The following is a 27,235-nucleotide window of genomic DNA, read 5'->3' as shown; positions in this document are numbered from 1 at the left end:
ATTGTTTGATACAGTTTTATTTAAAACACGTAGATTATCGACGGTATGCGATTAAAACTTGTAGGTGCCATTCACCCATGAGGAATCATACTGAGTTGCAGAACATAGGATCTTACTGTAGACTTTAGTGTTAAAAAAATTTGGCCTTTTTATTTGGCTGAGCTACTAATTAAAACCAGTTTCCATCAGATTATTATAGCTTAGGACAAAAATCTAAGTCGAGATCCAAACAAATTGCTTAAAATACTTGGTTTTTACTGAACAATTAGGAAACTGCTAGCTAAAATGAAAGACTTCACCAACAGTAAAAGGAAGTCCTTTGTACGTCAAGGCCTCTTCGATACAATCAGCGGTACACTTGGTGATTTGTCCTGCCTGCTTATGAGGTAGACTGGCTTTTCTCTCCAACGCGTTCTCCTCGGCCTTGTTGGGAGAGATTCTGGGGCCCGAGACACCCATCAGGGTGTTCACAAGGAAGACGGGAGCAGAATTACATTGGTTCCTGGGATGAGGTTTTCGTCTTTCCCGTCAATCAGAGGGTCCCACCGATTGAAATCCTTCTCCAGACCTACAAAATATGAAAAACATCCAGATGAGTAAAATTAAGGCCTGAAAATGTCTCAAATTCATGAAAACAAAAGAACTATTATGTTTCCTTGAACAGGTTTTGCCCCAAATCATTCTTAGATGAGTTTTCACTCTGATCAGTTCGGCTTAGATTGATCAAGCTGTTTTAGGGGTTCTTGTCACTTTAAATCCAAATAATTTGCTGCTGGCCACGCCCCCCACCACCGCTCAAGATTTACGCTGCCACATGGAAAAGGCTGCGTAACAGATACACAACTTCAGAAATGTCCATCTTTGAGCCTGAAGTAGTGAAGCCCCCTGTGCAAACAAGAATACAAGTGGTTTCTGGATGGTAAGTCAACAACAGAACAGTTGTATTTTCCAGCAGCCATTGTACAGCACATACAGCGGTGAAACCAGCTGACCAAATGTGCCGGGGCTTCGCTTCAGTTGTTAGATGAGGCGTATTGCTTGATTGTGACTAAACATTTGGAAGTTTTATGAAACCGTTCACTTTCCAGATAGCAAAAAACATGAATTTATAGCCAAGAAAAATCTCTGGGTGTTTTGCCTTTTTTTTTTTGTAGGACTTTTCAGTTAAGAAAAGGTTTTTCTTTTGGCCTATATCACTTGGCAAAAAAATGACATGGGCCGTTATTTTATGAAGGTGAAAATGTGCAGTACAAGAAGCATGAAGCTGCTGTCGAGAGCCACAATCGGACCACAGAAATTTCAGTTTATTCTACACTTGATTGTACTGCTGCACAATTCCTCACCATCCCCGGTATTTCTAGTTTTTTTTCTGTCTTAAATTTCACTGAAGTAGAATTAAAACGTCTGAAATTTGACCCGCTGATACTCTGGAGACATTGAACTGAGGCTTTTAGCCGGACCAAGTGGGGGTTTTCTTACGAAGATGGCGTTGCAGAAAGGCCAGCGTTGCTTTGTTGGAGAGGTCTATGGCTAGCTCCGGGTCGATCTCCCCTTTCAGCTTCATCAGCTTCCCGATCCAGTTCCCGGTCAGGAAGGTGAAGTCTGGAAAGCTCTGGTGAACCGTGCCTCTGTCGGAATATGAGAGCATTAACGACCAGTTTATTACATCACTACGACTACTGTATGTCCTCCCGGTACCTGATGGTGATCATTTTCCTGTCTATGACAGTGCAGTCCAACTTCTTCATGCGGCTGATGTTTCCCGCCCACTGGAACTTCTCAGAGTTGATGAAGAAAATGGGCTGCTTGACCCGAGGAAAGATCTCGTCATCTAAAGGGACCATCCAGGCGTCCAGAGCTACGCCGCACCTGATTGGAGGGCAGAGTTTTAAAGCTGGCAGCGATGTTTCAACCACAAACTTCAGTGTTTTTATTGGGACTTTCTGACGAACCAACACAGCACAAGTGCATAAGATGAAAAGTGTACGCAGTTTTCAACATATTTCAAATGCAAATCAGGAAAATTTACTGAGCCCCAGTAAGTCAATACTTTATAAAACCAGCTCTCTGTATCTAGAACCTGACATTTTTGCCCATTCTTCTTTGCAAAATAGTTGCAGCTCCATCAGATTAAACGAAATTCTCAAAAGAGTTTTTCAAATTTCACAGCATATTCTCAAGCAGATTTAGGCTGATGACCACTAGACCACAAACATGCTTTAACATTGTGCTCTGTATGTTTACGGACGTCGTCCTGCTGTAAAGTGAACATACAGATGACTTCTGCACAGGATTGTTTTATTTTTATTTATTTTTTTAGCGGCATCAATACAAATTCCAAAACGTGTCATCCTACTTTGAACATCATTTTGGTCAAACTCAAAAAAACAAAACAAAAAAAACCCCGAATCCCACTAAAACACACGAGTATTTCATCGTTACGTAAGATGAAAAAATGAAGAGACGCTGCTGCTTCTAAAGAGTACTGTACAATATTGTGTAAAGAATAGACGATAGAAGTAAAGAGAGAACATACTTGAATTTAACCTCCTTGCAGAGGGATTCAATAACAGTTGCGCCGCCAAAGGAATGTCCAATCACTGCTGTCCTGCACAGGTCCATGGCGTTCTGGTGCCACAAAGACGAGAGGAAGTCATTTAAAATGAGTTTTTTCCAATATATATAAATTCTACTTGAATTCGAGTGAGTAATGATGTTAGAGCTGCTGTCTTTATTGTAGTTCTGACACCAGAAGCGGGCTTATTTTGGAAGCTAGCCCCCAAAATGACCCAACTTCGCTAACTTTCTAAGCCATTATCAGAGCAGCAGCTAGCTAGGATGCCCTGTCAAATGAAGTTGCTTTAACATGCAGCTACACTGCGAAAGATACAGCAAGATCCATCCAAATACATACATTCATCTGCTAGAATGTATGTATTTTTTTTCTGTTGCCGTAGCTACATAGCATTACCTCCAGCGTTGTGTAGTCGAACGGCGTCTGCAGAACGTTCTGCACCGCTACTCCAGAGTTCATCTGGGTGAGTTTGTCCAGAGCCAGGATGCATTCGTCAGCTCGTTGCTTCACCTGGAAACGGGAACAAAATGGGATCAGATCAACTTAAATAAGTATCATAGAGCTTCGTGCTCCTACTTTGTTGCATTATAAACACACAGCTCCCTGTATTTCCCATCTCAAATAGTGTTTAAGTGTGAAGTGAGAGCAAAATGCTACATGGTTTTCAGAATTGTGAGGCAATAAAAATCCTTAAAGTATTCATTTGTATTTAAACACTCCGATCCTATTTGGTAGAACCACTATTTCTGCCAAATTTGTTTTTCTCCCAGAGACTCAAGTTTTTACCCTTTTGTCTTTTACAGAATGTCCGAGCGTCCTTAAAAAGTGTAAAATTAAGGCCTTAAAATGTCTGAAATTATAGGTTTTTAAAAAAAAGTAAGTTGGCCTTTAAGATGTTATTGTCACAGGCATGGGTGGGCATTTATCATTTATCGCGATAAATGTCTTAAGAATTCTGATTTATTATTGTTATAAATTCCAATTAATGCTTAAAACCGACCAAACGCGCTCTTATTGTCACGGTTGATCGTTTTATTTCCTGCGCTGTTTGTCCAATGAATTTGAAAATACAGTTGCCGTGTTGAGCTTAGTGATGCAAATCACACTCCTTCATGTGACTGGTGTCCTAAAGAGGCACACGACAAACAAGAATGTTTGTCGAGAGCAATATTTGTGTTTGTGGGGCTATAATTTCCGTGACACGCAGTCAGTCATACAGACTTTATTACATCAAGTCAAAAACATAACAGATAGGTCGTAGTCATTTTATTGTTATTACAATAGTACCGCAAAATATTGTGATAAAACTTGAAGACCATATCGCCAGGGTTATATAATTTATTTCCTTTTATGTAATCTCCTAAACTTTTTTCTCGTGCGACGTTTCCGTCAGGCCAAGATTTGAGTCACATCTTTATAGATTCTTTGACACGATGCGTTCAAGGATACTGCTAAGTATCTGCTAACATGCTTCTACTAGCTAGCTAGGTTTTTTGGGGGTTTTTTTGCGCCTATGGTGGATAAATCATGCAAATTTTTCACCAGTTGGTTGGATGACTTTCATACATTTCTGTGGAGAAATAGGTCTTAAATTCCACTATTATTACTGTTGGTTATGGTCTTAAAAAGTCTTAAATTTGAGTTTGTGAAACCTGTAGAAACCCTAATTTAAATAGAGCTAAAATTCAAAGGAAATAAATACTTTTGAAAAGGCACATTTATGTTGAGTGGGCCGGTTACCTGGAAAAAAAAAAGAAAAAAAAAAAAAGAGAGAGATAGAGAAAGGATGTGGTTGTTTCACTGTAAAGCCTGCTTCGTGTGTTGAAAATTGAGACGTGATGAAATCCATCAGAGTCCGGCCCTCTAGGCATGACGCTGCAGATTTCAACTGACCTGCTTGTTCCTCAGGGGGAACTCGCGCTCGCCGTGCTTCAGAGCTCTGTAGTACATCCACTCCCTCAGCAGGCCGTCTCGGTCCGAGGCCAACGGCGACTTGGGTTGGCTCTCCTGCGTCGGCTCGGGTTCCGTCTTCTCGTGGAAGTAAAAGGTAGCCGAGGCCGACTCGTCTCTACCGGGAGGGGAAAACGCAAAATGGATGTTGAGGGAGAGAGAGAGAGAGAGAGAGAGAAAAAAAAAAGGCAGAAGATGAAACCGCTGAGCGTGTTTCTGAGAAATTGGACCTTGCTGTGTATGGTTGGCTTAAACGCGGACATCCTAGTGGCGATGATGCGACTAAACAATCAGATGGAGATAAAGATCTAAAGATGATGTCACTGTTAGCTTTAGCCATCATCTGATCAGAACCAGTTCTGGAGACTACTGTAGAACCTTTGGACATGGCGCTCCAATCAAGGATTCTTCATAACATCACACACAACTCTGAGCATCCTCTTCAACAGAATGTTCTACAGCAATAGTCAGAGGTTTCAATGTGAACTGCTGTAACACAGACTGCTACAGGGGATGCTTCCTCCTAACAGTCATCAGCATCTACAACAACTCTTTGAAAAAAAAAACAAAAAACACTTGGATGATATGAGTTATATTTAATTTCCCTCTGGGATTAATTAAATGTTTGGTTTTACTGCTTGTGTTAAATTTCTGAGTACGGCAAACTGTAACTACATTTTATTCTAACAAGTCTGAGAAAAAGAGGGTTTTATGAGAATGTGACATTCAGCAGAAGCAGATATATAAACTTCCTTTATGGGACTAGAAAAAAAAAAAAGTCTCGGTTTCAGGTCCGTCTACTGAAACATCCTGTTTTGAGGTGAATTAAAGAGCAAATCTAACTTGAGATCTGCACATATCTGCGCGAGGCTTGGCCCTCGTGTTCAGGCTCGTTCGTGAGCGTCTCTCTCTCTCTCTCTCTCTCTCTCCTCCGTCTCGGGGTTTTCTGTCGCAATCCGAGGCGGAGCGAGGCGGCCACTGGCTGAAACACCCGAGCCGCGCCGCAGACTTGTGACAAAGCGAGTCCGCTGACGACAGGCCACGTGTCGGCTCGGCGGCTCCTGCCTTCAACCGGCTCCCTCACAGAGCAGCCGAGGCCATTATGCTCTCCTCCATACGGTCCCCTTGTCTCTATACTGAAAAGAAAATGTGATGAGCTGGGCCGGACCATTGTCTGCGCACCCTTTCCACTCCGACTCCACGGACAAACAGCAGAGGAGGGCCGGCCCTCTCTGCTGCTGCTGCTGCGTTTGGCTGATGGTCAGACAGAATTTCTTCAAAATGACAGAATCTAGGTTTGCGTTTCTGGGCTCCATGTCGTCAGTGCGCTCGTGAAGGGCGGTAGGCTTTGGGATTTTCCTTTTTACTGGGTAGCAACAAAAAATGTCAATTAAAAATGGAAAAAAAAAAAAAAAAACGTGTGCTGTGACAAACGAATTGTCTCCTTTTGAAAGTTTCAGATCATACCAGTTAAATACCATAACAAGAAAACTCAGTGAGTACAAAAAGCATGGTTGCGTTTATGAGGCTTCATCAGTGAAGGAATTTTGCCATAGTTACCTTTGCAGAATCATTTTTAATTTAACCACATTTATGGGTTTTTGAACATGGAGATGCCTTTCAGCCAATCAGATGTGGAATTGCTTCTGACAGTGTCCTATATTAGCGCTTCGACTGTAGTTTTCTGGCTGGTCACCCATCTTAAAAACGTCTGACCTACCAATTCCCATTTATTAATTTATTTTTCATCCCAAAAAGTCACTAATATAGTAACAAAATCGCTACTTTAGCAACAGTAGCTGTAATTTAAAAAGGGAGGTAATTACTTTTTTCACATGGGAGCCAAGCAAGTTTTTTACTTGTAATAAGCAAAATTAGATTCAAATTTGGATTTAATGACCATTTTATGTTTTTTATTTATATATATTTAATAAATGCATTAATTGGGTTTTACATTTATGTCTGGATTGATCAACATTCATCAAGACAGGGCTTTGGCTCCCTTTGGAGGAGCCACTGCTAAAATAATATATTAATTACGGTACTACAATTCTAAAGTTATCCATAGCATTTCTTACTTTAATATATAAAAAATTAGGCAAAAACAAAGAAGTACAAAATTTAGTAATTGCTTTCATGTTGGCTCATGTTGATTAGTTGAAGTAACTTTAGTTTTGTGTGTGTGTGTGTGTGTGGGTGTGTGTGCGTGTGCGTGCGTGTGTGTGTGTGTGTGTATAAGGTTGTTAGTCCTGTGTCTATGTGTTGGCCCACAATGGTCTAAGTTGGACCCCGTCTTTCAGACGAGATAGGCGTCATATCCAGGTTTTCTATAGATGTTAACAGAACTAGCACGCTAATGTTACCTTGGCAGCAAACGTTAGCATGTCAAGCTAACATTAGCTAGTTAACAAGACTTCCTACTTGTTTGGGAACTGAAGTTTTCACACATGGGTGGCTCTTGTCTGGAATTTTTCACAACTGGAAATATTTCTAAACAGCCAAATGAGCTTTTTTTTCTCTTAAGAAAACAAAAGTGTAGCAGCCAGCTTTACTGGCAGGGCGCAGCGACGTCAACTCATGTCGATCTAACACCTTCCCCCAGCATCTGAGTGGAACCGAGGCTTCTTCAAACCTCGGTTCCACTGATCCATATCAGCAGTCAGGTCAGTTCAGGTAGAGATCACTTTGACTAAATTCACTAGCCAACTTTATGCTCAGCATGGTGAGTTACCTGTGTTCCACTGATGCCACGATGAAGCCCTGAGAGGCCAGCTCTACACATATAGCTGAATACAAAGTCCTGGAACAAAACAGACAGATGTTCAGTCAACAGCAGCTCCAGCCAAATTGGGAAAAAAAAAAACCTACACACGGTGTGTACCTGAAGGCACCGAGGCCGTGGGAGAAGATGACCACGGGACACTTCTCACTGGATTTAAACGGAGCGTCCATGTAGGCGGGGATCTTATAGGAGCCTGGAATATTAAAAGCAGATGACAATAGTGTGGAATTAAGAATCGGAATAGAAACAAAACCTCCGTTAACGTCCCAATAATTCTGCCCGGTAACACATCTGAAATTACAGATCAAACTACTAGAAGAAAGTTTATAGCTGAGCTAATCCCAACTGAAATGAAATGAAGCTGAATGTGAATTTTAACTCACTTCTGCTTTCAGATCTCCTTCTGATCTGGTTTCGATCAGCTGCCTCCTCCCCACAAACTATCAGTCCTTAAAGATTCTAATTATAGTGAATCTCTGTACAGATCCGCGAGTTGGTTTGCGAAATTGTAAGAGATGTTGTTAATAAGAGCTACACTGTAATTTAAAAAGGGAGGTAATTACTTTTTCCACATGGGAGCCAAGCAAGTTTTTTTTTTTTACTTGTAATAAAGCAAAATTAGATTCAAATTTGGATTTAATCTGGCCATTTTTGATAATAAAATTAAGCGTGATGATTGAAAACAAAACTAATAGTAAGAAAAGGAAGCATGATGCACATCTGGAGGATGTGTGTGACTGCAGATATTCACCAAAGAGGTACTCGAAAATCTTTTCGCTCCAAGTTCGGTTGATTTTCATGAAGTCGGCCAGGCCGTAAAAATACTCCATGTTCGGGACCCAGTCGGGCTTCTCGGTTATCTCCGTTTCCTGGCAGGGATAGTAAAGCCGGAAGAAGCTGCCCTGTCAAAACACACACACACACGACTCACTTTATATCAGCGGGACAACAAAAACATTACACTTCCTCCTGTAAAACATTATAATATTTATAATATTTCCTCCTCAGGAGACAATAATTGTGTGTTTGCTGAGGTATGTGAAAGCAGGGCCAGTCCAGAGATGTTTTGGGGCCCTGAGCGGACATCCTCTGGGGCCCGTCCAGCTGACATCATTCAGTACAGCTCTGGTAATATTCCTTTTATTTCATCCGTCTTCAAAAATGGTCACTTTATGCATCTGAATTATCACAGTTATTTTCGATAAATTAAGCTGACTTGTCAGATGAAGAGTTCCTTTGTAATAAATTGACAACTTTTAAGCAGGTATTAAACATTTTACTAAAGGGTACGTTTCTTTATTAAAAATGTTTTCTTTCTTCCATTAGTCTGATGTAATATTCAAACTTTAAATGTCATGTTTTCATTAGCTAAGCGGAAAATCATTAGAATTGACAGAAATAAAGGCTTCCAAACATTCATTTGTGTAATTAATCTATATAATGTGTTTCACTCTGTAATAAAGTTCCTGAAATAAACTGACTTTACAATAATATTCTAATTTATTGAATGGATTTGTACTAATTTATGCTCATTTTTTTTTTCCTTTTGAGAGGATTGGATCATGCAGAAAAGTGAAAAATAACATTTTCTTTGTAAACTTTAACCTAATAAAGAACTAAGCAGCCATTTCAGAGGGGACAGACTGTGGCTCTGACCCCTCTGAAATGGCTGCTTAGTTTGCATATGCCTTTGACTGGCCCTGACTCTGTTGGAGGAATAGCAGAGAACCGTTTTTGCCTATTTAAATCCAACGCCCACTCAAACGCACAGACACGCAGCTGGCCCTGTGTGTGCGGACATGGAGTGGGTTTTGTTGCCGTCTGTCACCTGTGCAGTGTGGTCCATCATGAAGTCGGTGCAGCCCACGTGGTTGGGGCCCTTCGGAGGAGGGATCCCCAGATGATTACTGCAGGAGCTCCCCATGGCAAAGAAGCCTAGCGTGTACCTCCACTGTTCTGATAAAAGACCACGGTACAGATGTGGTTAGACGATAGCTTGCAAGACGAGACAAAGGTCAAACTACCAATAAACTATTTTAACTTCACCTCAAGCCAACAGCTTGGTGGTTAAAATTGGAGGAAATTATTGAAACTGGTTTTGGACCGGATAAAATTCAGGGTTCCCCCCCCCAGTGTATTATAAGCCTGGCGGGCCACCAGGCTTCAATTGGTCCCTGCCAGGCTAAGCATTGTTTATTTATTTTCGGGTTTTTTCTCTTATTCACGACTTTATCATTTGTTTAGGTATTGTTAATTGCAACTAGTGATATTTTCAAATTTCCTGTCAAGTTTAGACATTTTGTAACTCAAAAACACAGCAGGCTGCTAGATGGCCCTTCTAAAACCCCCTGCCACCGTTTTCTGGGGGAAACCCTGAACATTAGTACAGGTGTATGTACATGTTTGATCCTTTGTGGATCAGAGAAAATCACAAATTAATTCAGAATTATTCATTTCAGAAACACACAACATGTATCCCCAAAGTGAAGTTAAATGTTGCCATGACTCGTGTTCAAGTATCTTTAAGGAGTTGTTGCGAACTAACAGTAGAGTTTTTTTGGGAACAACATGGCCAGTGGACGTACTAAAACTGCCATGCATCAATTCATACCGGCTGATATATAAATCCAAACTATTAATGTACTTTAATTTGCCATTCGACCATTCATTTGCATTAGTCAAATTATTTTTCTGTTTTTACAGGGCACCAAATCAGGCTCTAGCCCAGGGCTCACGACCATGTAAATTCGGCCCTGGTTGCTGTTACCACAGTCTCAGGACTGTTAGGCTAACGGCTCTATTTCAAGGCAGCAGACGGTATTCCAAATTAAAGTACTATTAATTGTTTTTATCCACCTCTTTTGGGTGTGTAACAGGTGGCACCATTAGGTGTCGCTCTTTCTATTGTTTGAGCCTCCATAAAAGGGAAGCTGTAAGGATGGTGGCAAAGTATCAATTTCCTGTGTGTCAGACCAGCTGTGTGTTGGGTGGTGTTTGCTGGCTGTGGAGTTGATTGCTGAGGGTGTTTGGATGGTATCATTACCTGGGCGTGGTTGTTCGACGCCGCAGGTAGGTTTTATACTTGGTTTTTTTTAAATAAAAAACTAATTGTATGTTTATATATTGTTTTATATTTTTGTCAGGGTTACACCAGATCGGCTACTCCACGGTTTGAGCTGGGAGTGTTGATTTAAGCAACACAGGTAGGCAGTGTTTTAATGTGTTTTAGGTTGATTTGATTAAAATGATTTAATAAGAATTTAACAATTTTTGTGTTTTGTTTTACAGTTTTTGCACTGCCTCCTGCTGTCCTTTTAGCGTTTGGTTTTTCTTTGTTGTTAGTCCACCCAGTTATGATTGTTTTCTTTTTGTAGTATTTGTGAGGGCGGGCTAACAACCTTTCATTTATTTTGTTGGTTTTGTTTAATTGTTTGTTTATTTGGCACTTCCCTGAATTGTTATATTTCGTTTGGCGTGATCCCCATTAGCGGGGTTGACAACGACGGATAAAGTTAGCGGGGAATCCTTTTTATCTATGCAACAATAAATATCAATAATTAACTTAATTCTGGTTGTTGATTATTGCGCTTTGGCTAATTGAGCCTATAACAGGTGGATAAAAACTCCATCTGACTGGTTAAAAAGCCATGAGACGTTGAAGTCGGGTATACAATTTAATGATACAACATTATTTGAAATCATTTAACATGTTTGTTCTGTCATTCCACATCAGAAAAATTAAGTGTTAAAGTGTTTTTGTTTTTTTTAAGTTCTGAATTAAATGACAGTGATGCTTGACGGTCACCTCCGGTTGCACTGTGGATATGGTGACACTGCGACCTGGCAGTTTAAGTAAAGACTGACCGGTTCTGGAAACGAGGATTTTAAACAGCATTAGCAGACTTTGACCTTTGGTCTCAACGTTCTTGTCTTAGTCCCTTGACTTTGTTAATAACGTATTAGTAACTTCGGTGTCAGAAGCGGTTGACTATTTCGCAAAACGTTATGTCACAACATCAATGAAGTTGTTCAGTCGTGAACACAAAGCTCGCGCTGTCGTATTAAAGTAGTGCTTACCTGTCTTTGCCCAGTTGTAAATTCTCTTCACCGCTATCTGCACAAATTCTCCATTAAAAGACATCGACCTTTGTCGTTTTAAAATACTGAGTGAACCCGCGCGCTAAGCGGCTGATACCAAAATCATGGCTAGAAAGCGACAAAACAACAAGAAGGCCTGCGGCAGCTCCGGAAATCTGGTTGTCCCCGGCTGTTGCCACATCAGCTGTGCATCATTATTGTGCGGTCACAGGCATTTGTTAGCAACAGCGCACCTGTATGAGTCACTCGGCGGCAGCTAAACCTGTTCGAGTTTGACAGTCTGCTGTTGCGAGCAAAACTGGGAGCGTAATGGGGGTGGGAGGGTAGAGGTTTTACACTGGCTCCACATCATTTACAAGCCAGCGAGACTAGCGGGGTGGGGCTATGTTTCTGCTGACCATCTATCTGTGCCTTTCAGGGTCGTTAGTGGACACTCACTTCAACCATGTATGTCATATTTACGTAAAACTAATAGGACTGTGTCACCCGGCAAACGCATAGCCTTCCATTTAGGAGAAAAAGCTGTCTTGCGCCGCTCACCAGTACATCCAGCCAGGTCACGCACCGGCTGATTGCTACGGATTCGACATCAGTTCCCAAATAATAATAAAAAAAGTCGGGGAAGTTGAGTTATAAGACTAAGCATATACCTTCATCCCGTTTTTACTGACAAGACTTCTATGAATGTCGTTTTCAGTTCTTAGTAAAAACGATGGGAGAGAGGGCATGTAGCCATGTGACATTGTTTGGATAAATATTGAATTTAATTAAATTAATCTTTAATTTTATTCGGTTATCCACGGTGCTTACTCTGGCAGGAAAACCAATAGTATCTGTTAAAGAGCTGGCTCGTCTGGTGGAATTATACTCCGTTCCTGTAGGGGGCGGAAGAGAGCATACATCACGAGCGGAGATTGAACAATGTAACACAAAATATTAGCAGGTTAGCTACGAGGGCTAAAATATAGCATTTTGTGGTCCTAACTTCTCTTAAAATGAAGCTGGTGAGTAAATAACACAGATATAAAAATAATACACAATGCCATAGCAGCTTGAGAAGAGGTCTAGAGAGCTTTAGAAAGTTGCATTAGAAGCTAATCCATTCACTGTGGTTAGCCAAGCAGCTAACAACAGGGGTAAGGACTGTACTTTCGTTGTGCCTCCCATGCTGTTTGATATACTGAAAACTGGAAGTTAGTAGTCCTATAATTGATATTTCATATCCTTGGAACGACAAAAAGAAAGCTGGTTTCTGTTTTTCTGGGGTTGTGTTGACATTACCCGGTTATGTTTATATGAAAGCCTCCTGGTCCCCTTGTCCTCTTTGCAGTACTGTTTGTCCGGTCACCCAACGCTGCCATGCAATGTTCTCAAATTCAAATCCACCACCATAATGCTGGACTGTGGACTGGACACCACGTCTGTCCTTAACTTTCTGCCTCTTCCTCTGGTGCACAGGTAAAAAAAAAAAAAAAAAAAAAAGTGATATGACTGTTTATGGCTGGGATGTATTGATTAGATATCTTTTACATTTTATTTTATTTTTGTATATAATCAGTCCAAGGCTTTCAAAGCTGCCTGGGTGGATCTCAAAGGATGGGAGCATAAACCTGGAAAAGGTAAGAGGAGTCACAGGATTGAGGGATTGAATTAGTGAAACGTTGTAAATTCAGTTGAAAAACAGTTTTACATGAATAGTTTCTAAGGTTCAGATTAAATAAAAGTCATCTTCATCCTCCCAGGAGCTGAAAGAATGCGCCGGCAGAGTGTTTGTGGACTCCCAGCCCGAGTTCTGTCTCCCTGAGGTAAACAATCCAACCAAGATGATTGTTATTAGAAGAAAACGTGGGTAGGGTTTAACCTAGGCAATATGCACTGTACACTGCTGCAGCATCTGTATTCTACACATCACTGTAAACAACTGAAAAGCAAAAGCATCTTGATCTAATTCTTTTTGATTTCTCTCCTGCAGAGAGAACTGCTGGATCTCTCCACCATCGACGTCATCCTTATCTCCAACTACCACTGTATGATGGCCTTGCCCTACATCACCGAACACACCGGATTCACAGGGACGGTGTACGCCACAGAGCCCACCCTGCAGATAGGAAGGCGAGTACAGAGGGCGCTAAAATGGATGGAACATTGTTCACTGTTTTTACTTCATTTGTTAATGACAAAAGAGAACAATTCAAGAAATAAAGAGAATAATTTATTTTTTATTTTTTGTAGCTTGTTGCTTTTGATTTTAGTTAAAAATCTCACCGTCATTTCTGAGCTTGCTCCTTTGTCTTACATGTAAAATAATTTTAATACACCAATGAAGTTATTAACGAGTGAGAACCCTCGTTTCCCTGCAGGTTGCTAATGGAGGAACTGGTGAACTTCATGGAGAGGGTTCCCAAAGCTCAGTCTGCCACCTGCTGGAAGAACAAGGAAATTCAGAGGTCTGGAAATGAAACGCAAAAGAAGTGGAAAAAGTTCAAAGGGAACTAACTAGTTTATTAGAAAAAACTTTCTATGCTTCTCGAGGCTTTTCATAATTTTCCGTGGCCTGGTTTTGTCGAGCAGAAATAAATCTCCTAGTGACTCAAATAATAAACACACACAAAGACTTAAAAAAAAACATATTCAGTTTCTTGTAACCTCTTCTGTGCTCTGTAATCTTTGGTTCATTGGATTCCATCACTGACTGGGAGTTTTACTTTATTTTATTTTTTTAAACCAGTTCAGTTTCCTTGGTTATTTATTTACTTACTGATTTTGGGAAATAATTTGGTCCAGATATTCTTTCGTCCTTCGTTCAATTATATGAAGTCTGCTGAAACCATATGTTGACAAAAAGCCCCACATCATGATGCTTCCACCTCCAAACTTTTTTTTTGTTTTTTGTTTTTTTGTTTTTTGTAGTACTTTTACCAAGTTAGTATTTTAACTTGAAATGAGTTTCAACATGATTTTTCTTCAGCAGTGGAGTCTTGTGCAGAGCGTTCTGCTTGAAAATGACTTTCCAGGTCTTCCTTTCTTATTTTTCTTATTTTTACTAAAAAAAATACCCACTTCAGGGTTGTGAAACCTTTTAACACACCATTGGTTGCTGTAAGTAAACGACGCTCTTCCACATCAGGATGCTTCCTGGGCCGCTGAAGGACGCGGTGGACGTGTGGACGTGGAAACGGTGCTACAGCATGCAGGAGGTCAACTCGGCGCTCAGCAAAGTGCAGCTCGTCGGCTATTCCCAGAAAGTGGTAGGAGCAACTTTTTCACTCAGACAAACCCTTACACACACCCACACCCTGACGCGCCTTACTGCTCATTTCTGAAACATTTGAAAGAAGGTGTGTTACAGTTTTTATTTCTTACATGTTCAGCCAACGTAGTCAACCTGTTTTTGTCACGTTCTTAATTATTTATTTTACGTTGGCTGAACAGATGAAAGTTGTTTTGACCAATGCTTGTGAATATTTTAGTGTGTATAAGTGTGCTGTACTGGTGGAGACTTATCAAATAAATTAGTAATTCAGTACATTTATGTCTGTGTTTAAAAAACCAAAAAATAACCATTTAAGCACAGTTCTACATCAGATCAGCTGATGCTAAACTTCAAATGTTGGAAGTGAAAAAAGTGAATGGGTGCGTCCCTAACTCAGATATTCTGTAACATATTTCGGAAATGCCGACAAAGTATAAAGCATTGTAGCGAAACCTTTAGACAACACTGACAATTAGACTGACTGATACCAAAGCTAGCAGAAATTTAAAATACTAAACAGTTATTTTTGTCTTTTATGCTAAAACGCAGCAATAGATAAATCGAAACATTTCAAGTCCATTTGAGTCCTGTTTCTGTTGCAAGGTGTTTTAACGCGGTATCTCCAGGCCACGGTTGTTTCTCTGGTATTTGTTTGCTTTTCCTGACCCTCACTCCGTTGTCCAGGAGTTGTTTGGAGCCGTGCAGGTCTCCCCCTTGAGCTCCGGCTACTCGCTGGGCAGCTCCAACTGGATCATCCAGTCGCATCACGAGAAGGTGTCCTACGTGTCGGGTTCTTCCCTCCTCACCACACACCCGCAGGTAAATCCCTCCTCTACACGCAGAGCCTGAGGAAGAAATGTTTGGGTCAGTGAGGAAACCTGCAAAAAAAAAAAAAAAAAAAGTTCTAGTTGCTCTAAATCGTGGTAGAATCTGTCGTACATCATCATAAAACACATTTTATATTTCTTGATTCAGTAATAAACTGAACCTTGTGAGGGAAGCATATTGTTAATTGGATCAATTGACAGGAATTTGATGAGTCGGAAACTTCCAATTAATTACCGTCATTTAATTATTTGCATCTCGGCACATAATTAATTCTGTCATGATCTCCTTGCAATTATTGCTACAAATATGGACTAAATCCCAAAGCAGCGGCTCTTATTTACATACTTTGTTAATTTTTTATTTTTTTTATTTTGCTTTTTTTGTCAGGAATGACAAAAAAAAAGGAAAGTTGAGCGGTCCATTTTGATTATAATCACCTTCCTAAAATAATGGTCCAATTGCAAAAATGTATTTAATTTTTTCAACCCCCAACCCAAAAAAAATACCCCTCTTTTAATTGCCAAAAGATGATTTAGGGAAAAAAAAACAAACAAAAAAACTCAGTTTCAGCAAAAAATGAGTTGGGCCATTATTTTAGCAAGGTGACATTATGTCACTTTTAAAACACTATGAGGTGATTGTTCCTTTTTAATAAAATGATTAATGTATCTGACAAAATCATCAGTGATGTGAGTCAGAGACATCCACTGCGCTGTCGTGTCAGTGAATGTGAGGAAAGCATTAAGCTGCTTCTTTGCCTCTGCAGGATTTTCCACCAAGAAACAAGACAGTGTGTCTGCTCACCCTTTAAAAAGTCTTAAATTCATGAATTGAAAATTGAAGTCTTAAAAATGTCTTAAATCTATTTAAAAATGCAAAGTGGCCTTACGTACATTAATGACGTCTTAAATTTGGTCGTGCCTGGACTCTTTAACCCCATATGTGTAGCCTGAGTCGCGCGCAGACATCTTGATTGCATTCTGTGACTCAAGGTGGTAAAGTCACAGAATACTCAACTTCTTTCACAACAAGAAACATTGCGTTTCTTACTCTATAAGAAACACAATGCTGCTGCCAAGAGCCACAAACAGAGCCAGAAAATTGCAGTTTTTGCTATGCGTGATTGTCATTCAGTAGAATCTCCCAGTTATTCCCTGTATTTATGGTTTTTTTGTCTTAAATTTCATTCAAGGTGGCATAAAAAAAAAAAAAGGTTTTAAGAAGCCTTAAATTTCTCTTCCCAAAACCTGCAGATACCCTGAAACGAAACCAGGGTGTAAAAAGAAGACTGTTTAATGTGTTGGTGAATTTCGAGCAAAACTGAAGGCAGTTTAGTGTAGTTTAAAGCGAGGGAAGAGGCAAACGCCACCGATCTTACGTTCCCACAAAGACTTAAACCACACAGTCACAGAGCGCTCTGGACGTGTGCTTCCTGTTTCTCCTCCCAGCCGATGGACCAGAGCTCCCTGAAGAACAGCGACGTCCTGATTCTGACAGGCCTGACGCAGATGCCCACCGCCAACCCAGACGGCATGCTGGGAGAATTCTGCAGCAACCTGGGTAGCTTAAAAATGTCCAGAAGAAGAAATTTGCTGATTTTTCTTTTTTTTTTTTTTTTTTTTTAGATGTATGTCACTGACTGAAGCTTGTTTTTGGGTTTGGGCCCCGCAGCCATGACGATCCGGGCGGGAGGCAACGTGCTGGTCCCCTGCTACTCCTCTGGAGTGATATACGACCTGCTGGAGTGCCTCTACCAATTCATCGAGAGCGCCAACCTGGGGACCACGCCCTTCTACTTCATCTCACCCGTAGCCAACAGCTCCCTGGAGTTCTCACAGATTTTTGCTGAGTGGTGCGCAGCTCTTCCTTAAGACCTCTTTATGTTTTCTTCATTACTTCTCGGCCATTCTTCTTCCATTTCTAATTTCTGTCTTTTCTGTTCCCTCTTCAGGCTTTGTCATAACAAGCAAACCAAAGTGTATCTTCCTGAGCCTCCTTTCCCACACGCAGAGGTAATTTCCACCGGCGGCACCAACAATGACGCCGCAATTTCTGACTAAACAATTCCGTCAATGTGGCCTCACGTGCTGGAATATTATGGCTGGAAAAACAGCTTTCGAGGTCAAAAATTTTAAACTGAGGTGACATTTTTTAGCTCCAGGATTGTCGCCTCCTCTGGAATTTTCCAGACGCTTGAGTTTCCAACATTCCCATCAGGCGACTGTATCCGTTAGATTGACAAGGTGTCAGCACATCCTTAAAAAGTCTTCACATTTCTTTATATGTATCTAAAATTAAGGCCTTAAAATGACTTAGATTCATCTTATAAAGTAATTTGGCATTTTAATATAGTTACCTTCTGAAAATAATGGCCTATGTCATTTTTTGATGTTTTAGGTGAAAAAAAAAGAACATCACTTTTGGCAAAAATTTATTTAGGTGATTTTGTCATGGAAGGACAGCTAACTAACTGCTATCTAGCTAGTTAGCTAGCTAAGTAATGGCTATCTAGCTAGTTAGCTAGCTAAGTAACGGCTATCTAGCTAGTTAGCTAACTAGTTAGCTAAGGCATTTACATTACATTTTGTCATAGAAAGACTATTTAATGTCATATTTTAGTTTTCATTTTAGTTTTTTTTTTCCTTGCAACTTTTTTGTACTCAGACGTCTTCATTGCGTTTTGTGCCTCGAGATAGTTGAAGCTAGCGCTAACTAGCTGGTACTGAACTCTTGCCAGCAAGCTTACTAGCTTTATTGGCGTTGATCATGAGTAAGTGGAAATTTATCGTCATTGCCAGGGCCACGTTCATACATGTCTGTGGCGGTATAGGTCTTAAATTCCATTTAGAGTACGTCTTGTGTTCCAGCTGATCCAGACCAACAAGCTGAAGCACTATCCCAGCATCCACGGAGACTTCAGCAGCGAGTTCCGCCAGCCATGCGTGGTTTTCACCGGTCACCCCTCACTGCGCTTCGGCGATGTGGTTCATTTCATGGAGCTGTGGGGCAAATCCAGCCTCAACACCGTCATCTTTACAGGTAACTGCCACACAGAGGCTGAGGAAATAGGAAAAATAATAATAAATAAATTCTCCTCCCATGCAGAGAAAGTGCGGCTGGACGCCCTCAGGCGGTTCTCATTCTGCTTACTACAAAGATTTAGAGATTTTATTAACCGATCCAGCTTGATCTTGGAGCTGATTTTATTATTTTTTTTCTTTTCCCTTCAGAGCCAGATTTCTCCTACCTGGACGCCCTCGCTCCGTACCAGCCGTTAGCCATGAAATGTGTTTACTGTCCGATTGACACCAGGCTCAACTTCCATCAGGTTTCAAAGCTCCTGAAGGAAGTGCAGGTATTCAGCTCACATCATCACACCATTCCTAAAATGTATGTGCCTTCTGGAATAGTAAAATGTGGGATGCTGTAGCAGAAACCCTAACTTTTGATTACCAGACCTGTGGAATAGCAGTAGCAGCAGGTCACAGGATTGTGTGATCATTTTTATTTGCCCCTTTTTGCCATCAAAATGACTGATTTTGTGATGCTGCTTTAGAAATATTTGCAAGGAGTTTTGCAGTTATTTCAAAAATATTTGCGAAAATATTTAGCAATATATTTTGCAGATATATATTGCTATTTGCAATATATATACAGAAAATCCCATGTAAACACGTTTGCAACAAGACTAAATGTGGGAAAGTGACCTCTCCGAACATGTGTCTGTCCTGCAGCCCCTCCATGTGGTGTGTCCGGAGCAGTACACCCAGCCTCCTCTAACGCAGTCCCACCGTTCGGACCTGATGCTGGAGCTGCAGCCCCCTCCCATGCCTTACAAGCGCTGCTCCGTGCTCAACCTGCCTTTCAGGCGGCGCTACGAGCGAGTCTACATCCTGCCTGAGGTAACTCTGACGTCACTTAGAGGAAACTGACGTTGACTTAGAGTCCCTCTGTAGCGCGTTTTAATTCCCGGAGTCCTGATTCTTCCTCTTCTAGCTCGCCAACTCACTGGTGCCCTCTGAGGTTAAACCCGGCGTCTCCGTGGCAACCGTGTCGGCGGTGCTGCAGTCCAAGGACAACAAGCACACGCTGCAGGTGAGGACCGCAGGATGTGCTGGAAGTGTTTGGTGTCCCTGGAGTTGGCTGACATTTTTCTCCCAACCCTTAACCTTAACCCTGTCAAGTCGGTGCCCAAAGCGCCTCCTGTGGCCCCCAGCAAAAAGAGGAAGCGGGTGATGGAGGAGCCCCCTGTGACGATGGCGCCCAAACCCCTGCTGAGCGGAGTTGTGCCCCTGGAGGCTTTTCTGGCCACCCTGCAAAAGGTCAGAGTGAATGTTCTCTTAAAGGGGCAGTATCATGTAAAAATGAACTTTTTAGAGCTTCATATCATCTTATGATGCTATTCCTTCATCTAAAACATACCTGAAGTGTTTGCTTTGATTCATGCATGTTTGAGAAGTCCTTTAATCTCCCATGGCTGAGCTCATTATAGGTGCTGCTTCTCAGCGAAACGCTGGCAAAAACGTTGTTAAAGGGTTAATAGAGGAGGCATGTTGTGATGACTTCCTGAAGGATGTAGTTTCTTAAACAGACAGAGGCCCAATTTCAAGGCGTTAAATTAAGAAGTCAAATTTCTTTTAAGTTATATTTGATATAGATGGCGTTTTTATAACATAGCTACTTGACTGTGCTACAAACTGGCCAAAGTGGCTGGAAAACACAGAAGAGTGCCCCGTCAAAACTGGGCTCAGTTTTCATTCCTGTGCGTTTGGTTCTTTTGGACGAGCAGCACGGGATCACAGAGGTCAAAGTGGAGGAAACGGCAGATGGACACATCCTGCACCTGCAGGCCGAGGACACCCTGATTCAGCTGGAGGAGGACGGGACGCACATCGTCTGCGACAACAACGAGCCGCTGCGGGCCACGCTCAGAGACCTGGTGCTGCGCTTCCTGCAGAAACTCTGAGCGCGTCCGTCTGGTCTGGTCTCCCTCTGCCGCAGCACAAACACAGGACTGGGGAGGAGAGATGTCGTGTTTAACTGTAGTTTTTCTGTTTTGTTTGTCTTTTTTATTAAATGTGTCCAGATTCATTGTTTTGTATTAAATAATCTCCCAAACATCTTGTGCAGTGTGTCTTGAGTCACTACAGTGTTTTGGAGGCGCCAGCATTTTCACATTTTGTTTTTTACAAATTTTTTCTTGCATCGATCAGTCAATTGGAACCAAAAAATTATATTTCATTCATTGGTAATTCACATTTATATAAAGAGTCAGAATTAGGGCTGGAAGAAAATTGGCACATTCTGCAGATTTTCCACTTAACCACTTAAACTTGTTTTATACGATATTAGAAATGCATTAACCTTCCCATGGTCTCAAGAGTTGGGATCCATTAGACCCCACAAACTTTTCACCCCTGAGGATGAAAGTAAAAAATTTTTTTTAAATAATTTTTCTTTGATTATTTTGGCTACTATTCATAATTTTATTATAAAGTAGTTTATTATTTTTACAACAATATGTATTTGATCATGTACAAATCATTTGATAAAAGTGCAAAAATAAAAGAGAAACTGCCCCCGGGGGGCCCCCTGGTGGCCGCGGTAGGTCACGCTTCACCAGTAATATGAGCTGCGTGGAAACCACCGGTGGAAAATAATTAGGCAAAATTATGTCGCAAAAAATGACTTCAGGGTCAGAAAAGGAAAAAGCCAAAAAATAAAGGTATGCTTGCATATCTCTTGGTAACGCAATGTTCATCAAAAAGGTTTTTGTGTCTAAAAAGGTTTTGTGTCTAAAAAGGTTTGGTGCCCAGTTTAGCAGCCAAACATTTATGCTAGCGTGTTTGAATTTGAGTGAAACAAAATGAGTTTATTCTCGTTATTGACCTTACATGTTTCTGTGTTGTTTAGGCTTCAAATAACTAAAACATCTAAATGTTTTACATTTTTTAGCAGACATTTTCATATCAACTACATGACACTGTCAATTATCATTGAGCTACTCTAAGCTGTAGTGTTGGAGATATATTGTTTGCTGCCGGGCATGATAGTTTGTGTGGCTAAAACAAGTATTACTTTTACATCAATTTATAAGTTATGTGAAACTTCTGTAGGAAATTAGTTGGCATTTATTTTTTGGAGCCTCAGAACCGGTCAATAGCGGTCCACATTCTCTGTCTCAGCGGTGGACGATGCGCCAGGTGAGAAAACGTCAAGCGGAGCTCGTGGACTTATTCAAGCGTTATAGGTGCGCTCTGTGGTTTTTCTGCACATAATTTTTCCACAAATCCTCAAAACTGGCAACCAAGGGACAGCGCGATTAGGTCGGCATAAGGGGCACTGCTGAAACGGCAATTGTTCATTTACATTATTTCAGTATTTCCTTTAGATTTTTATTGTTTTATTGTTATCCATCAGAGTTACTTTGTTGTTCTTGCACTACACATCATTTTTGAACATTGCGTTGCAGTTCTTTGGAACCAAAGATAACAAACCAGACAATACTTTGGTTATAAATACATTGCATACCAGGTCATTTTTGTTACTTCTACTATCACCAGATCACACATGCACATAATTTTAACAGCACTGTCAGAGATGCAGTTAGTTTATAGCAGGTGTTTGAATTATCTAATTGAATACGTGTTGACTGCAGCAGTCCACATCAACAGTACGAATTGAGAAACCGAAAACCAAATTTCTCTTAGGGCCCTTGATGAACTACTTTATGCTGGTTTGTCACGTTAAATCTTGTTAAAGTCTTAGAAAAATGTGGAAATCTTCAAGGGTATAAATACTTTTACCAGATATATATGTATTATTCCTTCAGCTCTGAAGATACTTGCTTTTAGCTCTGCCTTCTCTATATTTGGTGACTTTCTCGTGACTTCTGGATCTAAAAAGGAACAGTCTGGAAGCGACGCCCCTCCTAGTGTTTCAGTTTTGTCGTCGTTCTGCGCTAAAGGCTGACGGCTCAGATCAGATGAGCAAGCAGAAACGACACATTTTTCCTGTCATAATAGATAAAATGACGCAGAACAAGAATGTTTAGCAGTTTTAGCTGGAGGAAAAAAAAATAGAGAGCTGTGAAAGGTGCCTTGTGGAACTCCATCGGTTCCAGACAAGCTAGAGCGAAGCAGCACAGCTGTTTTGTTTCCTTATCGTCCACAGCAGGCTTCACAATCCAACACAATCCCTGGCTTATGGCAGTAAAATAATTTCACATTGATCATTCGTAAAAATCAAAATTCATTCGTGAAGCAAGAAGAAAAATCCCACAGTGAGAGGTAATTGTTTTAAATATTACAACTAATGATGCAATGTGTGCAACCCCCGAACAATTCCTAGAAAATAAGCAGAAGTGAAGCATTTTTAATGACCTACACGACTTCCTGTTTCCCGTTCTATTTCAACTATTATAGATGGGGAAAGACGGGAGATCCTGCCATTGGAGTGAGACAGACGTTCATTAATTCTCTAAAGATGCATCTAATATAGCTGCTTGTGTTAACCTGCCCTCAAAAAATGAAGAAAAATTATGTATATCTACAGATTTTTTTAAAAATGACCAAAAACTCTGCTACGCTTCCAAACAGGAAAAACACGGGAACATACTGTTGCAATAAGGCAGCTGTTTATTTTCAGACACCAGGAAAAATGTGACGTTAAAATTAAAAAATAATTACATTTGGTAATTATTTTAACTTTTTTTTTTTTTTTGAATTAAATTAAAAATAATTTATTTTTTATTTGATAAAAGTCAAAAGTAATTCAATTATTTTGGGATAATATTGCAGAAATGTAATTAATCCCAAATGAATTACATTTAATGTGGTAGAAATGGGATTAAATGGCAGAAATACAAAAATTAAACAGAATTGAATTATTTTGGGGGAATAAATTGGAGAAATATATTGGGGGGGGGGCAGGGGTAAAAAAAAAAAAAAGGACATCAATTTTGTCTTTCAACTAGAGACAAAATTATATTAAGGGGAGAAAAAAGAAAGGACCAGTAAACAGTTTGATTCACAGTAATTCAAAAGTGAGGCCCAGGGGCCATCTGGGGCCCTTGGGATGAATCTGTGTAGATTTTTCTCACTGGACTATTGATGGGAATACTCCTAAAAACAGTTTTAGTTACATTTTTAGCAAAAGAACTATACCAATATAGAATAATGTCTTCATAACCACATTTTTTGTTTTGATTTCAATCAAAATTTTTGTGACTACTTTTAACTTTACAGTTGCAAAAATTCCAAGACCTGGCTCGGTAACACCCTTGAGATCTGAGCCAATCCCAGTTTATTCATAATGTAATAAGACGGGGGATAGCTGGTCGACTAGTTTGGATAGTTTACTCACGCACAAGTCAAATACTAAAAGCGACCATCAGATATGCCAGAAACAAAGAGCCGACTCGTCATCTGCGTCTGAAAATATTTAATTGTTGCAGGGTTGACATGTTCCTAAAATACATTTAACAACAGGCTTTAAATGTACAATATCTTACAGCGTACTACACGTTTATTTCATAATACAACTGTTGGAGGACGCTCCAAAACAAAATATAAAAACAGTCTTCCTTCGGCGACAAAAAGAGAGAAAAAACCCCAAAACAAAATGACGGGGGGGGGATAAAAACGGATGTGACAAATTCAAACTGCCGCAGTTTGTCCAGCAGGGCAGGAAATAAGTCAGAGAAGAAGAAGAAGAGGCAAAGTGTGTTTGGTGCGTTCCAGCGGATTTCAGCAGACACATTTGGTAGACTTTGTATGTAAATCACAGCAAAAAGAGCAAAGAGGTTGGATTTTTTTTTTTTTATCATAATTTATATTAATCCCTGTTCCCTCTTTATGTAGTGAAGCTACAGGCAGTGCATCTGGGAGGTTTCAAGTGTGTCGACATCATCATTTTGAACCGAAATCAGTCTGAATTTAGGGAGAACCAGATATGGAGACGAGGCAGTCCAGATTTCTGAAGGTAACATGGAAGGAAACCGTGGCGATGTCGATACTCTGTTCCTGTAAGCCTTACCCAAAGGAATTAACCATTTTGATTTGGCAAACTTAGGTAAAAACCAAAAACACAAATAGGAACTTTAAAGCCGATATGATTTGTATTTTTGGACTGGTGCAATAGGTTCTGATTGTAATGCATGAAAAAAAAAACAAAAACAAAAAAAACTTTAAAGCGTTTGTTTACGATGGCGTATTAAGAACACTGTAAATAGAAAAAAGAGGAGCAAATTTTGAGACTAATTTCAGAAATTTTCTAGAAAAAAAAATTAGCAAATTTCAGATTTTGTTGTAGAGCATCGACTTTTCAAATTCAGAAATTTGAAAGGGGGTTTTCGTTTTTAAGACAACTTGTGAGATTAATCTCAGAATTTCTGAGGTTTTTCAGAAAATCGGGGATTGATCTCGGACATCTTCTAGAAAAACTGCAATTTTCTGAGTTTTTCTTTTGTTTTTTTTTTCCCTAGAAGATTTCCGAGATCGGTCTCAGAATTAGCTTTTTTTTTTCCTCAGACGTTCGCTACTTCTTGTTTTCATCTCCAACGGCCCTAACACGCCATCGCTTTTATTAGCAGTAAACCGGCTGCGTGACGTATCCAATCTGCCTGGACAGCTGATTCATCTCCAATCATTGGAAGTGTAGCAGGGATCGGGGGAAGTGTGGACCTGATGAACGTGTTTTCCGTCTTCTCATTCCTTTGATGTTTGTTACGCTCTCTCTCTCTCTCTCTCTCCTTTTTTTCTTTGTGTCCCTTTTCCTACTTGGATTCCTTCTCGGCGTCCAGCAGAGCGGAGCGGATGCCGAGTTTCTTCAGCTCGTCCACCAGGTCGCCGTTCTGGTGCATCTGGAGCAGGATGTCGCAGCCTCCCACGAACTCGCCGTTGAAGTAGACTTGAGGGATGGTGGGCCAGTTGGAGAACACTTTGACTCCTGTTGTTACGGATCAGAGTCCAGACAGAAACAAGGAGATCAGTCACCAAGGGAACAGCGGAGGAATGAGGTAAGACGCTTCCGGAAAGCATTAAGGCCGGACGACCCGGTTTAAGAATAAGAGCTATGATTTTTTATTTTATTTTATTTTTTTGTTATTACACAAGAACCAATTTTAAACAGATTCTTTTCTAAAGAAAGAAAAAGAAAAGAAAAAAAATATACAAATGACAGAAAATATCTTGACTTTTATTTCAATCATCCCTTCTGTGAGTTGTACAACAGAGTATCAGGGCGAGGCAAAAAAACAAAACAAAAAAAACACATTTTAAAAAAAATGGTTTTAATGAGGAAAAACAGCTACTAGAGTTATCGATAAGATCAGTTTGTCTGATTCTTTCTCCAAATTCGAGACGCTTGTACAGTGGTTTCAGTCTCCTCCTACTGACAGGCATTTGATGCTAATTTGATAAAAGATAAAACATTTCCTCATTTGTAAACTAGATGCCAAAATACAACTTCACAAGAAGTTGTACTTCTTGTTTATTTATTTTTATTTTTTTTCATGCTGCAGTTCTCATAAAGTCACTACTTCATTCTCCTAATAATACAACTTTATTCTGGTAATATTAAAACTCTATTGTTCCGTTATTTGGACTTTGTCGTACAACTGTGTTCTTGTAATATTCTGACTTTATTCACTCAATCTTTAAAAAAAACAACAAAGTTTGTAATCACTGATTTGGGGGGGGTTAATCCAGATTTTCCACTTAGTTTTTACCACTAAGTGGACCTTGTGCTCTCCGGTCATATTTTTATTTTATTCCCTATCCACAGTTAAAACAAGTCTTATAATGACATTATCTGAAATGCCGCTCTGAGAAAAAGCAAGATTTAAAAAAAATAAAATAAATAATAATAATAAAAAAGACTGAACACCTGAGAACACAAACCCAACTGTGAAGTACACAGTCTTGCATCGATGCCTCTCTTCTCAATCCTGGTAAAGTCTCTGATCTCATCTTTGGCGGATGGTTTGTTTGGAGCCACACCCTGTGGTGCTGCTGCAGGACGCTGATAAAAGCCCAAACGTTTGGAAATACAAAGAGCTGAGTGACAGAGCTCATGGAGGTGACAGTCTGGTTAAAATGGACGCAAACGTAACAGAGACATCTACAGTCTGGCTGAATGGTTAAGAAGCTGTGCCTTTAGCTAAACCCCTATTAAAGATGCCAACTTGTTGCTCGGACTCTACTTGTCCCAGCTTACTGACCTTCTCTGAGCTCCTGGTCTTCCAGAACGTTGTAGGAAGCGTATTGGTCCACCCCATGCATCCGGAGGATCTGGACCACGGCGTTGCTGAAGCCACACATGGGCTGTGCCGGGGTCCCCTTTATAAACACCACCACCTTGTCCTTCTTCACCATCTCACCAAGGTCCTTCTGGAGGTCTGCCGCCGCGCACAAGAACCGGGCCGAGGCCGCTCGCACAAGTCCGTCGGCTGGCCTGAGTAAGCACACGGCCGCGCCGGACCGTATACACCTAGCTGTGGATCTAATTAAACTGTTCATGGTGGGGTTTTTTTTGCGAGGTTATATCTGGTCTTGATAAACAAACAGGTCGCAGACGGACAAGTTGGGTTCTGTATGAGTGAAACTCACAGGACAACATAGCCTTCAAGCCTGATGGGCGGGACCTTGATGCGGATTGGACGGCTGTAGGCCGCTAAAGTTTAAGCTGAGATTTTATTGGCCAAAGCGAACGCCGGTCAGAGCGTAAAAACGTCAACAACGTGGGTTGC

General features: G+C 40.5%; 3 protein-coding genes across 5 annotated transcripts; 1 reads left to right on the top strand and 2 right to left on the bottom strand.

The window, feature by feature from the left end:
- Position 1: 1 nt before the first annotated feature.
- pla2g7 (phospholipase A2, group VII (platelet-activating factor acetylhydrolase, plasma)) lies at positions 2–12,765 on the bottom strand. Of its 3 annotated transcripts, none has more exons than XM_044106721.1 (11): positions 12,687–12,765; positions 9,136–9,263; positions 8,059–8,209; positions 7,407–7,500; positions 7,257–7,325; positions 4,469–4,643; positions 2,972–3,085; positions 2,537–2,628; positions 1,699–1,869; positions 1,480–1,628; positions 2–568 (listed from the first exon to the last, which is right to left on the bottom strand). In XM_044106721.1, the coding sequence occupies exons 2-11, from the start codon at positions 9,229–9,231 to the stop codon at positions 468–470; spliced, it is 1,212 nt and encodes a 403-aa protein (XP_043962656.1). In that variant the 5' UTR covers positions 9,232–9,263; positions 12,687–12,765; the 3' UTR covers positions 2–467. The 3 variants fall into 3 exon arrangements, with proteins under 3 accessions (XP_043962656.1, XP_043962655.1, XP_043962657.1); XM_044106720.1 differs by lacking the exon at positions 12,687–12,765 and adding an exon at positions 11,385–11,725; XM_044106722.1 differs by lacking the exon at positions 12,687–12,765 and adding an exon at positions 11,385–11,389 and having other exon boundaries at positions 9,136–9,258.
- ints9 (integrator complex subunit 9) lies at positions 12,045–20,609 on the top strand. Its single transcript, XM_044106719.1, has 17 exons — positions 12,045–12,409; positions 12,736–12,863; positions 12,964–13,024; positions 13,148–13,210; positions 13,378–13,517; positions 13,766–13,852; positions 14,533–14,653; positions 15,343–15,477; positions 16,935–17,046; positions 17,158–17,338; positions 17,438–17,498; positions 18,354–18,525; positions 18,717–18,841; positions 19,221–19,388; positions 19,483–19,581; positions 19,671–19,808; positions 20,276–20,609. The coding sequence occupies exons 1-17, from the start codon at positions 12,401–12,403 to the stop codon at positions 20,450–20,452; spliced, it is 1,977 nt and encodes a 658-aa protein (XP_043962654.1). The 5' UTR covers positions 12,045–12,400; the 3' UTR covers positions 20,453–20,609.
- A 3,304-nt stretch (positions 20,610–23,913) lies between these two features.
- glrx5 (glutaredoxin 5 homolog (S. cerevisiae)) lies at positions 23,914–27,234 on the bottom strand. The gene is made up of 2 exons (XM_044106714.1): positions 26,708–27,234; positions 23,914–25,434 (listed from the first exon to the last, which is right to left on the bottom strand). Exons 1-2 carry the CDS (start codon positions 27,003–27,005, stop codon positions 25,262–25,264), a joined length of 471 nt encoding a protein of 156 aa, XP_043962649.1. The 5' UTR covers positions 27,006–27,234; the 3' UTR covers positions 23,914–25,261.
- Between the last annotated feature and the right edge of the window lies 1 nt (position 27,235).

This window comes from Gambusia affinis, linkage group LG22, assembly GCF_019740435.1.
Source record: "Gambusia affinis linkage group LG22, SWU_Gaff_1.0, whole genome shotgun sequence".
NCBI lineage: Eukaryota > Metazoa > Chordata > Actinopteri > Cyprinodontiformes > Poeciliidae > Gambusia > Gambusia affinis.
The sequence above is the reverse complement of the archived record's forward strand: the minus strand, read 5'-3'. Positions and strand labels throughout refer to the sequence as shown.

Coding starts and splice junctions, on each gene's coding strand:
- pla2g7 (XM_044106720.1), bottom strand. CDS start 11,448: ATGTCTTTTAATGGAGAATTTGTGCAGATAGCGGTGAAGAGAATTTAC. Junction 9,264..11,384: donor TTACAACTGGGCAAAGACAG/GTAAGCACTACT, acceptor GTCTTTTATCAG/AACAGTGGAGGTACACGCTA. Junction 569..1,479: donor CTTTCTGCAACGCCATCTTC/GTAAGAAAACCC, acceptor CATATTTTGTAG/GTCTGGAGAAGGATTTCAAT.
- ints9 (XM_044106719.1), top strand. Junction 12,864..12,963: donor CCTCTTCCTCTGGTGCACAG/GTAAAAAAAAAA, acceptor GTATATAATCAG/TCCAAGGCTTTCAAAGCTGC. Junction 19,389..19,482: donor GAGTCTACATCCTGCCTGAG/GTAACTCTGACG, acceptor TTCCTCTTCTAG/CTCGCCAACTCACTGGTGCC.
- glrx5 (XM_044106714.1), bottom strand. CDS start 27,005: ATGAACAGTTTAATTAGATCCACAGCTAGGTGTATACGGTCCGGCGCG. Junction 25,435..26,707: donor AGACCAGGAGCTCAGAGAAG/GTCAGTAAGCTG, acceptor CCGTAACAACAG/GAGTCAAAGTGTTCTCCAAC.